At 40.4% G+C, this 12,704-nt stretch overlaps 1 protein-coding gene and 1 pseudogene across 1 annotated transcript; one reads left to right on the top strand and one right to left on the bottom strand.

The window, feature by feature from the left end:
* Positions 1-5,921: 5,921 nt before the first annotated feature.
* Positions 5,922-6,640, bottom strand: LOC130134850 (tyrosine/DOPA decarboxylase 5-like; annotated as a pseudogene).
* A 2,483-nt stretch (positions 6,641-9,123) lies between these two features.
* On the top strand, positions 9,124-12,647 carry LOC115684162 (zinc finger CCCH domain-containing protein 48-like). Its single transcript, XM_030608862.2, has 7 exons — positions 9,124-10,141; positions 10,337-10,522; positions 10,635-10,736; positions 11,016-11,162; positions 11,352-11,534; positions 11,958-12,055; positions 12,155-12,647. The coding sequence occupies exons 1-7, from the start codon at positions 9,701-9,703 to the stop codon at positions 12,324-12,326; spliced, it is 1,329 nt and encodes a 442-aa protein (XP_030464722.2). The 5' UTR covers positions 9,124-9,700; the 3' UTR covers positions 12,327-12,647.
* Positions 12,648-12,704: the final 57 nt, after the last annotated feature.

Raw genomic sequence — 12,704 nt, 5'->3', positions numbered from 1 at the left:
GGCTTGGGGGTTGCGTGCGAGGCAACCTTGCCAGCTGCAAGTGTAGCGAGGCCTTGGTGACACGGGCGAAGGTGGCCATGGCCTCGCCAGCGACGGGCGAGGCCGGCCGGTGTCCACGTTATTCCCGGCTAGCCAAAATTGGCTGGATGTACTTAGTTGACCAAAATGAAAAAAGTTTAGGACTGATTTATAAAATAAAAAAGGCTTATGATTGAATTGACACAATTGCAATAAATTTATGACTTTTTTGGTAATTTTTCCAACAAAAATAAGAAATGGAATAGAAATGATTTGTAAATCATATCCCAGTCAAAACAACCCCTAACAACTTTACTCAGAGAAATCCTTGGTAGTAGCAAACATGTCAAACATTAAGAGAAAAATTAAATAAGCAACTACCAAAAGCTTTATGTCCCAAAGAAGAATCTACGAAAGATCCACTTGAGCCTAATAGGACTCAAAATCTATTTGAACTCCGCCCATTGTTTCAACTTCGATTTCCGCTTCCAATTGGAAAGACAAGCCACTATAATAATATCCATAAGAATCTCGTAACCCAGTATAGTTTGAGACTCCGGTAATTGCCACCTAAGAATCATCAACTTGAAATGGTTTATGCCAAAAGAAACGATAGTGTGAATGATTCATTCAGTAAATTAATCATTACCCCTTAGGGATTGGGAATCCCTCCTAATATTAAGCCGAGTTGAAGTCAAAATTCAATATTATTGTATCTAATCCCCAACATATATCTAAAAGATCCTTGAAGGGATAGTTCTTTATTAGTATACAAAGAAATCCGATGCCTCAAAGATCAAGAACATGTTAGTTCAATATAGAAACCAATGACCAAATGAGAGTTACAAACTTTCAATGAACAGTTGAAAGTATGAGATCGTCAATTTCTTAGTTTCAATTATGTGGATATCCATGCTCACTTTTCAAAAGATTCACCGATCAAAGTTCACAATCACAAGTTCATAACTTTACTAACTCGGAGGTGTAGTAAGCCCCCATAAGTACTTGGCCAAGAATTAGACCCATAAAAAGTAACACCGCTGCAGAGCGTCTGGTGATACCCATGTGACAAGTCGATAGTCCACATAATACGGTTGTGCACAAGAAACGGGGCTCACATGGGGGACTATGATTCCTGCATGAAAGTTCAATAGGTGTTGCCCCTTCAAGAACATTATCTCGGGCCCCAACCTCATGTCTCGGTCGTCTATAGAGTTCTTGCACATAAACATTGGGGAACTAAAAACTCAAATTCCCCAATGTATAAACAACAAGGAAATCTCAACTCATATAAGTCAAATTAAAGAAAGTTGTTCAAGTCGATACGCCTGATGATTCAAGTAATCACAAGTGTTTAGGGCTTATAGTGATGCAGCCCATATTCAAGACGAACTCATTCAAACAAGAAGGTTAACCACACATTCGAGCTTGACAACACTCTCATCGATAAGCTTAGCATTGATAAGCAAGTGAAGAGTCTTATCGATAAGTGAAGGGCCTCATCTTTGACTTTGTCATAAAGATTTTGTCATTCCCATGCATTGAAGCTTGAATCAAGACACTTTGGGATGGCCACAATCATTGTAATAGTGTATATTTAATAGCTCCTAGTTTCTAAGTGCTTCTAGTTTCTATGTGCTTTAATAGCTTATGGTTTATAGGTTTGACTTTAGTCTTTTGCTCTTCTTAAACTAGTATAATTTGAGTATAGTGTACATTTAATAGCTCCTAGTTTCTAAGGGCTTCTAGTTTTTATATGCTTTAATAGCTTATAGTTTATAGGTTTGACTTTAGTCTTTTGCTCTTCTTAACCTAGTATAGTTTGAGACTCCAGTAACCTCAGAATCATCAACTTGAAATGGTTTATGCCTTCAGTAAATTAATCATGCCCCTTAGGGATTGGGAATCCCTCCTAATATTAAGCCGAGTTGAAGTTAAGACTAACATATATCTAAAAGATCCTTGAAGGGATAGTTCTTTATTAGTAAACCAAGAAATCCGATGCCTCAAAGATCAATAACATGTTGGCTCAAAATAGAAACTAACGACCAAATGAGAGTTACAAACTTTCAATGAACAGTTGATAGTTTGAGAGAGTCAATTTCTTAGTTTCGATTACGTGGATATCCATGCTCACTTTTCAAAAGATTCACAGATCAAAGTTCACAATCACAAGTTCATAACTTTACTAACTCGGAGGTGTAGTAAGTCCACATAAGTACTTCGTCAAGAATTAGACCCACAAAAAGTAACACCATTACAGAGCGTCTAGTGATACCCATGTGACGAGTCGATAGTCCACATGATACGGTTGTGCACACTGCACAAGAGACCGGGCTCACATAGGGGATCACCCTGCATGAAAGTTCAATGGGTATCGCCCCTTCAAGAACATTATCTCGGGCCCCTACCTTATGCCGCGGTCGCCTATAGAGTTCTTGCAAATAAACGTTAGGGAATTTAAATTTATTTAAAAACCCAATGTATAATCAACGAGGAAATCTTAACTCATATAAATCAAATTAAAGAGAGTTGTTCAAGTCGATACCTCTAACGATTCAAGTAATCGCAAGTGTTTAGGGCTTATAGGTTCACATGAATTCAGTTAATCACAATCTAGATAAGTGTTGGGTGGTCTTGAGCCTCTCTCACTCCTAAAGCTAGCTCAAAGGGTGAGGGTTTTCCTCATATTTATAAACTGACCACCAACCCCTTCTACAACTAATGTGGGACAACCTTAACAATCTCCCTATCACACATCGGGCCTGGGTCGAAGATGCAACAGCCCGTAACTCTCCCGTGTGACTATTGGGTCTAGACTTGTTGGCAACCTGAGCTCTCGTACCAGTGTTGGGTGGTCTTTGACCTCTCTTACCCCAAAAGTTAGCTCAAAGGGTGAGGTTTTTCCTCACACTTATAAACTGACCACCAGCTTCTTCCACAACCGATGTGGGACAACTTCAACAATTTCCCCCTCACACATCGGGCCTATGTCAAAGACGCAACAACCCGTAACTCTCCCGTATGACTATTGGGTCTAGACTTGTTGGCAACATGAGCTTTGATAATAGTGTTGGGTGGTCTTAGGCTTCTCTCACCCCAAAAGCTAACTCAAAGGGTGAGGCTTTCCCTCACACTTATAAACTGACCACCAGTCCCTTCTACAACCAATGTGGGACAACCTCAACAATAAGGCCCTAAATGGTTATAATCCAGAGCTGTCCAAATTTTTTTTTTCCATTCGAAAGTCAATCTCATTGAATATCCGAATAGGCCAAATTCACTTAAAACCTATCAAAGGCTCTTGATGATCAAAAGAGATAATTAAAACAAGATAAAGCCCCTTTAAAATCTCGAACTCACACAAGGGAATGCTGAGTTGCTGAAATCACATTAAGGAATGCCGAGTTGTGCATGAATCACAGTTGCTAACGGAGGTTTCTAGTCCTAGATATGCCAAGTTTAATCCCAAACCCAATTAGGCCCTAACCGAGCCTATTGTTATGAGTGGCCCACTCACTAATCTTTGGAACAAAAGATGTACGCTGAGATATATATATATATATATTCAAATTTCGTTGGTTTTAATTGGGGTTAATTCCAAAAAAAAGCACCAACTTTAGGTCGAGGGACAATTCTGGCCCGAACTTTTTTTTGTTCCATAAAAAAGCACCAACTTTAGGTCGAGGGACAATTCTGGCCCGAACTTTTTTTTGTCCCATAAAAAAGCACCAACTTTAGGTCGAGGGACAATTCTGGCCCGAACTTTTTTTTGTCTCGTAAAAAAGCACCAACTTTCATTTAAATCCCAAATTTGGCCCCCCATTGACTTTCTGTCTGAAGTTACCCTTGTTTGAGAAAAAAAGTTATGGTGGTGAGCCTGGCGAATCTCTTCCATGGCGTCTATCGATGGGCGGTGGTCTATAGCTTTAGATTACGACAAAACGACGAAGTTTGGCTAGAAAGATTCAATCTGGAGATATTTTTGACTTGCCGGTGAAGTGAAGGAGACGAACAGTTTCACCGTTATTCTTCAAGCTGTGGTTCAGAGAATAAGACAATGAATAATGCTTTAAATCCAGTCAGCAAGTCACATGGATTTATTGCTAAGGTGGAATAGTCAAGTTGGAAAATCAATTGTTTTAAGTCAATAAGGGCCAGATTTGGGATTTAAGTGAAAGTTGATGCTTTTTTACGAGACAAAAAAAAGTTCGGGCCAGAATTGTCCCTCGACCTAAAGTTGGTGCTTTTTTACGGGACAAAAAAAAGTTCGGGCCATAATTGTCCCTCGACCTAAAGTTGATGCTTTTTTATGGAACAAAAAAAAGTTCGGGCCAAAATTGTCCCTTGACCTAAAGTTGGTGTTTTTTTTTTGAATTAACCCGTTTTAATTGTTGTAAAAGGTTTTTGAATTCAACCTGAATTTTTAGCTTGTTTTGGGAAAGTTGTGATTAAAAGAACCTTTTTTGAGTCCATATCATTCTATAAAGAATATAATGGACATGTACCAACACCCACCAAATGGCTTGAAGGGTATAGAATTGCTTTTGAAATTATTATTTTTTCTATCAAGAGTGAAGTGGATTAAACAAATACTCGATTATGTTGCATGGATACATGAAGAGGAGAGAAAATCTCTCGGTGCAGATTTTCCACTTACTATAATGCATGTCTAAATAAACAGTCACCACGTGAATTTACTCTTTTCAGGTCTATTTGAATTGATTATCATTTCTTCGGGTACCCTCCTTCATACATTATGATTCTTTACGTAAGTTTAATTAGGCTCCGTTTGTTTCGCGAAAAGTATGATATTTCTAAAAAATATTTTCCAAAAAGTCATTTTTCCAGGATAATTACAATATTTTGTAATGTCTAGTTGAAACCTAAAAATGAACTGGAAAATATTATACGTCGTTTGATATGAGAGATTAGTTTGATTTTTCAAAATAGACATACACTATACGAGCGTTAGTAATATGGGTATGGGCAGCCAGGGAACTGGGTATGGGCACTAGAGTCCTAGGTCTGGCCACAATAGACCTCGACCCAAGTGCCGAGGATCGAGGCATGGGCACCTAGGTCTTGGGCCCAACTTCAGTGGACTCGGGCACGGCCTTTATGGACCCACGTCTGAGTGTTGGGGATCCGAGCTCAAACATTGGGATCCTGTGCTTGGCCTCTGTGGACCCAGGCCTTGGTGCTGGGGCATTGGCATGGACACTGGGGCTTCGGACTCAGCCTTAATGGACCCGAATGCGAGTGCTCGGGGCCTGAGCACGGGTATGAGCACCAAGGTCTCGGGATTGGCCTCGATGGACCCAAGCAAGGATGCAAGGGATCTAGACACGAACATCGGGGTCTCGGGCACGGGCACCAAGGTCATAGGCCCAGCCTCGATGGCTTGGGCGTCAAAGACCTAGTCCTGGACGCCGAGGGCCTAGGAACTAGCGCTGGGGTTCCTTCCTTAGACCTGATGAAATAGCAACTGTTTCTGTGCCATAGTGTAAAGTTTCAGGTCCAAGCGTCAATATCTAATTATATTTTGGAAAATGATTTTCGATTTTTTTAAAAACAAATCATTTTCTTGAATTTAATATAGGTTTTCCGTTTACTCATTTTTCTAAGCGAACAAAACGCTAGAAAATGAGGAAACTATTTTCCTGAAAAAACATTTTTCATGAAACAAACAGAGCCTTAATTAAAACCGATGTAGTTGTGGTCTAAACACGAAATTACAATGATTATCCACCAACGAAGCTAGTGGATACATATTTTGGGAAGTGGTTAATAATTTGACATATTTTGGGAAGTACTTAATAATTTTGACTCAGTGGTCACATAAAATTTTATAGATAATTACTAATTCAGTCCAAAACATTTTTTATACAAAACCAATTCAATCATAAATTCAGATTCTGCACGCCATAGCTCCTGACTACAAGCCACAGCTTCAATGCCCTGCTGAGAGAGTTGCCAATCAGCGGAGTCAATAACTTGTTTTGACTGAGTTGCCTCATTCTTGAGGTACTCAGGGTCTGTGGATAAGGACTTCACGAGGGCGTTTGCCAGAGGCAGCAACAATCGAGAGGGGTCAAGAACCACTTGTGTGCATTGAAGCTGAATGAATCTGCAAACTCGACCCCATTGATGAATTTCCTGTACTCCGGGCATGTACAGGCATACGCAGCATCAACATGGACCCGACATGCCAAGCTCACCCGCGACTTTGCATAGAGGTTCCAGCGGGTGGACCGCTGCAATCAAAGTTGTCCCAACTGTGGTGCATAAGTACAGCGGGATTAGCCCCGCATTGATGTCCGAATGGATTGCCTTCACTAGTGAGTCGGGGGACAAACCCAACAAGGTCGACCTCGTCGTCTTTAAGGCCCGGAAGTCCAGTCCGTGGGTTGATTCCCGCGTTCCGGGCATCTTTCTGGATGGAGCAATTCGTTTGGTCTGACTCGTGGATAACGAGTTTCGTCTTGGAATCATGTCCCGACCTTCTCAGCACCCTATCTCTCGCAGCATTGAGAGTGCAAATGATGGCCTCGATGGTATTCCCTTCAATGAATCCCCCACCATTCCCCGAAAAGAGAAATGGCCTCGGCAAGTCCAGCATCTTTTTGCACGAAGGCCTTAAATTCTCGAGTTAATGATGATGAATGCGTCGTTTATTTGAACTTCTAGCATCTGAAACGGCACATGTACTGTGTTCCTGGACACTTTTATTCAATCTTTCTACAGGTTTTTGAGGAAGAAAAACATTATAGAATCTCCCTCCTATTTGCATGTGGACTAACTTTAGAATGCGTGAGGCAAAAGGAGAGGAGTACCAGGAAACTATGGAAGTGGTACCTCGAAACCCATCTCTTCCACGGATACCAAAAATGGCAATTTGAATTACATGCCAAGGTTTCTTATCCTCATACTTAACATAGTTCGTAACCTTATCGGTCAATGTCGTGAACTACCAACGTCTCAGAAAACTGCGACGTAGATGCATGAAATGGTTTTGCAAAATAGATCGTAAAATGATGCTTCTTGACCTTAGTCTGCAATGTGATTTCTTAGTAATTTGTGAATTGAGTTACGGATAGACACCGTTGTCGGCTCGGAAGACCGATCATAACAAATGCGGGCTTCGACAATATTAAAGGGTTTTTTGGTAGGTAGATGCGTTTAAATAAACAGAATCACGAAATAACAAGTTTTATTTGTAATGGATAACTTTTCACTACATTTAGTACTTTACATAGACAACTAAGTTAAACCATTTCATGAAATCAATGACCTCCCATTATGGTTCGTACTTTTTAATCGCATCCAAAAGTTGTTTCAACTTCCAAATTTCACAACCCAAATTCCATAGCAATGCAAATATATTAAGACAATCAAATGTCACAATATCCCAATCCAAAAGTAGTCAAGATGAGAACAAAGAAAACCTAAAGAAAGATTTTTGATCTCCCTGTTTGGGAAGCTATGAAGCATGATGGGTTGGGGATTGAGAAATCAGGCGCAAAGATCTCTATGAGTTCCCCGCTCATTCATCTTGTTCTTCACCAAATGATGGAGAAGACCTAAGGAACTGGAGTTGAGCAACTCGGTTTACTAATCATTTTGAAAATGGATGCAACGCTTGACTTGAAAATTGATTTAACGGAAAATATTTTGATTACCAAAAAAATGCTTGACATAGGTTTTGTCAATAATGAAAATTATTTTCATCTAACTTATATTTCTAAGCGAAGCGATGAGATCAATCAAAATTAGGAAAGCATTTCCTGAATTGTTCATTTTTCGCGATTCTGATTAATTTGATGAAAAATAAACAATACTCGAAAATATTTTTTAGGGAAAATGATTTATTTTCTTATGTTGGTTTCAAACATGTTTTGTTTTTTTGTTTTTTTTCATGAAGGGATCTATCGTTTATTCATTTTCCTTAAATGACGGCCGAAAATAACTCCCTCCTTCCTTCCTCTATCAGCCTATCAAATTTGCTTTCTCCTTCACTCTCTGCAACGAAAGATTTAAAACATGGTGGTGCGTTCTAAGGAAATTTACATGAGTTTAGCATTTTGACTATCGCCGTCACACGCTTTTGATTTTTCACCATTTTCGAGAAAAATTGCGATTCGCGTTTTAATTACTTACAAAAATGTCATGAATAATTAACTCATCCATGATTGTACTGATTTTGGTCTCTTATCAAAATGTTTGCTCGTGTCTGAATATTTCCCATCATAATGCAATTTATTATTAGTTTGTTTTTCCCAAATTTTGCATCGTTACTTTTGGACTTTTTCATTATCGACCTGATATGATAGAGCCCCGTCTCGCCCAAGACATATAACATTGTAAAACAAGCATGACAAAAACATCATTCTGTATTAGCACAATGTTTACGAGAAATATACAAGCAAAAGTAATCTCCACCCTTTACATATTTTCCACCTCGTACTCTTACATTTGCATTTTAATTACGAGAAATATACAAGTAAAAAGTAATTTCCACCTTTTTTAAATAAGGATTTAAATATGAATAACGAAGATAATTTTTCTCTCTTGCTCTTTTTCTACCTTGCTTTTCTCGACATTTATATTTTCTCCGCCCTCCACAGCTTTTCCAAAAAGACATATCGTAAAATCTCACAAACACCTTCGAATTGAAATTTAATAAACGTTTCTGATGTACATCGGTATTTTTCCCTAAATCGAATAAATCTTCGAGAAATTTATCTTTGTATACCTTATTTAATAAACGTTTCTGATGTATATCGGTTTCTTTTTTTAACATTCACCCCGCGTGAGGTGAACGCGCTTTGGCTTTCCTCATATATTCTTTAGAAGAAGAAGAAGAAGGAGGCCAGGCAAACTTCCCTTCCAAGTAACAAAGCAAAGCTTCGTCTCCTTCGATCGATCATCGCTTCGGTTCTTCTCGGTCGCCGCCGCCGACGATCTTCGCAACTTCGATTCGGGAGGCGTTCGTCGGTTCGTCGCTTTGCGGGTTTCCTCAGGTTTGCTTTGCTTCTCTCTTCGACGCCTCTCTCCGTTGCAGTTTCTACCCAAGCATATAGCGATGAAGTTACCGCTAGGGTTTTGTCTTCTTCTTTCGACGACGACGACGATCTCCCGCTTGCCTTCGGAGGGTTTTCTAGAAGGTGGGTGTCCGCCGGTGACGACGACGAGGGCCGTCGGGCATGCGTTTGGTAGTCGTTTGCCGGGATTGTCAGGTTTCTTGATCCCGAGGGAATCGAGGGTTTTCTTTCGCCTGAAAGGATCTGGGGTTTGTTGCCTTGATTTGAGTTTTTGGACATTAGGTTTGATGACTGGAATTTTTGGTGAAGAGGCTCGGACAATGCGACATTGTTGTACGAATTTCCTTTAGGTTTTCGGTTATTCTGCTTCCGGGTGCGTTTGATTTGGTTGGAACCGAAAGAGATGGGAATCATGATGGATCGAGATGGCTATGCATTCTCTTATAGGTCGTGGATTGTTCTTTATTCCCTCCGTATTGTTGGTTGGTGCTAAGAGGAACTGAAAGTCTTGGGATTGCTCAGTGGACCTTGGTTTTCTGCAAAGGATCTTCTTGCAAGAACAAGTTCTGATGCTTTGAGTTAACTTTGGATAGGATATTCAGTTCAGTGATTGATTGTCCGTCTTTCTGTATAATAGAATGGGTATTAAGACAGCAAGGACTACTGCGGGTTGGCCACAAAAATCAGCTGCTCGATATAATCAGCTTCCAACAGCATCGACAAGCCGCAAAGTTTGCAGTTACTGGTTAGAAGGGAGGTGCAACCGGAATCCCTGCCGGTTTTTGCACGACGCATCTCTTCCACGCAATGTTTACCATCGAGCTGCAAAGCAGTCGAGTTATATGCCTGAGGATCGCCATGGGAAGGGCCCTGAATCTAGCCTGGTGAATTCAGCGAGTTCAACTTCTATAGAGAGAGGTGATTTGTCAAAAGATAAAAACCTTCATAAGCCCGGAGAAAAAGTATGCCACTACTGGATGTCGGGCAACTGTGTGAAAGACGATGCATGTCCTTACTTGCATTCATGGAATCTCGGTGTTGATTTTGCCATGCTGGCTAAGCTCGACGGACATAAAAAGGTACTATTTAGAGATTAGTTTTTGCCTTTTGTGTTCTCTCTCGTATCCAAGACTATAGCTGGATAAAATTTAGTTGCATCGCTTGATTTATTAAACTCCAATTTGTTTCCGTCCTGTAATAATTAAGATGTGGAAATATCATCGCCTTTATGGCATAAAAGTAGGTCTGGACTCACCTGATGCTTTTTATGATAGGGTGTTTTTGGAATAGCACTTCCTTCTGGATCTACTAAGCTCTACTCTGGAAGCAAAGATGGAACAGCACGAATCTGGGACTGTCACACTGGTAAATGTGATCAAGTGATCAACCTTGGAGGAGAAGTTGGGTGTTTTACTTGTGAAGGTCCTTGGGTGTTTATTGGCATGCCTAATACTATTAAGGTGAGCGGTTGGCTGGGTCTCCTTTGTCCTTTGTTATTATTATTATTATTATTTTGGCAATTCTTGAATTAGGGAGTTGCTGATTCATTGCTTTCTCTTGTATCTCTTTTAGGCATGGAATATCCAGAATGGTGCTAGCTACGATATCAATGGACCAGTTGGACAGGTCCATGCTATGGAAGTTGCTAAGAACATGCTTTTTGCCGGAGCCCAGGTAATTTATTATTAGAAGGAATAATATGTCGATTTAGGTGATTTGTCTGCTGGAATTTTGTCTAGTCTGTTTCTTTAGAATCTCGTTCCTTCGTGAATTAGCAGAATAAGTGATATAAAAGTTTATGCTGAGTGTGAGAGTGGATTTTTGGTTTAGACCTGAAATTCTTCTCTGCTTCTTTAAGTGTGGCCTGCCTAAGTCAACATTCATATGATCACTGACACTTGTGATGAATTATATTGGCTTTCGATGATTATACTAAACGACCTTTGCTTCTAGGATGGCGCTATCTTGGTGTGGAAAGGAGGTAGTGAGGCTGAGCCTTTTCAGATGGCTGCGCCTCTCATGGGTCACACTCAGGGCATTGTATCATTAACTATTGGGCGAAACCGGTTGTATTCAGGTTCCATCGACCGGACCGTACGGGTAAGCTGGTTTATCTTAGATGTCTCTCCTGCTGATTATATCTAGTCGTGTGTTCTTGGGAAGGCATGACCTGGCCCTTGTGGTTTATGTTTTCTTTTGCATCACTTCTATCGGTTTGCTATGTTTCTGACCCACTCCACTGTAGTATCGTCCTGACCCCTCACATCTTTCTTTTTCTCTCCTCCGCAGGTGTGGGACTTGCACACTCTGGAGTGTGTTCAGGAACTTGTTGGACACACTGATGTGGTGATGTCACTTCTTTGCTGGGACGAGTACTTGATATCCTGTTCACTGGATCAGACAGTTAAGGTCTGGGGGGTTGCCACTGAAGAAGGCAGCTTGGAAGTTGCCTATACACATCATGAGGATCATGTGTGTTGCTCGCTAAATTTTTTTTTTCGCACTTGTGTGGATTATGTTATTTTGTGGTCGATGATGGTACTATAGGAAAAAGAATAGACAATAAGGGTGAAATTGTGTTTTCTTTTATTGACTTCGTATGTGCAAAAGTGCATGGACGACCTGTTTTGCAATCTTAGATCTTAAAAGATGCTGTCTTAATTATTTTCGGTTTCATTTCCGTGGCTAAAAATAACAATATGAATAATGTGGATTGAAACTTTGTAATATAGCCATATGGTCAAGTACCTTCCATGTGCTTGATCTATTTGGAGAAGACATGAATTTTCATCTTTCACCCGTCGGTGCTTTGTCAGTTTCTTACCATGCTCCTAGTCTCACGGAAGTGACGTAATATCATATGTTGATGTTGCAAATATCATTTGTCCTGCACAGGGTATTCTTGCGCTGTCAGGGCTGATAGATGCATGTGGTAAGCCGGTCCTTCTCTGTGCATGCAATGACAACACCGTTCGCTTGTATGAGCTCCCATCGTAAGTCCCAATAATTTCTCTAATTGGTTTTACATCCTTGTCTCTCAGTGAAGACTGTTCTCTTCTTCTGCTTGGCTAACTTTGTGCATCGTACTCTAGGTTCACTGAAAGGGGCAAGATATTCTCAAGACGAGAAGTGAGGACTCTTCAGACAGCTCCCGGTGGCCTATTCTTCACGGGAGACGCTGCAGGGATGCTGACCGTTTGGAAATGGCTGGATTCTCCGAAGAGCCAAAACGAGCAGCTTCCTCATTCGATGGAGTCATGCTAAGTAGAAGAGAGAATCAAGCTATTGACATTGGAGTTCAAATTTCGCAAGGAAGACGATGTCATCTATGCACCGACGCAACTGGGAATTGTGACTTGGAGCAAGAAACGGGATGGCTGTAACTACTACTGTCTGTGCCGCAATCCCAAGTTTTGGGCTCTATCGTTTTTGTACAGACATTATTTTTTTGACAGCAACGGTTGGACCTGTATATGATTCATCATTAGTAATTGATATGCCTTTTGCTATTCAAGTTGGGCAAATCCATCTGCTTAGTAGTCGACCATAGAAGTTGTCGAATGGAAACCTTTCTTCTTTTTGAGAGATTTAACAGTGGGATTCTGATCATCATTTTCTCTGTACGATTTGTTTAAGTTTTAT

Source organism: Syzygium oleosum, unplaced genomic scaffold (assembly GCF_021117445.2).
Source record: "Syzygium oleosum isolate NSW1041296 unplaced genomic scaffold, Sole_v2.1 Sole_v2.24, whole genome shotgun sequence".
In the NCBI taxonomy this organism is placed as follows: Eukaryota; Viridiplantae; Streptophyta; class Magnoliopsida; order Myrtales; family Myrtaceae; genus Syzygium; species Syzygium oleosum.
This window is presented reverse-complemented; position numbering and strand designations above follow the sequence as displayed.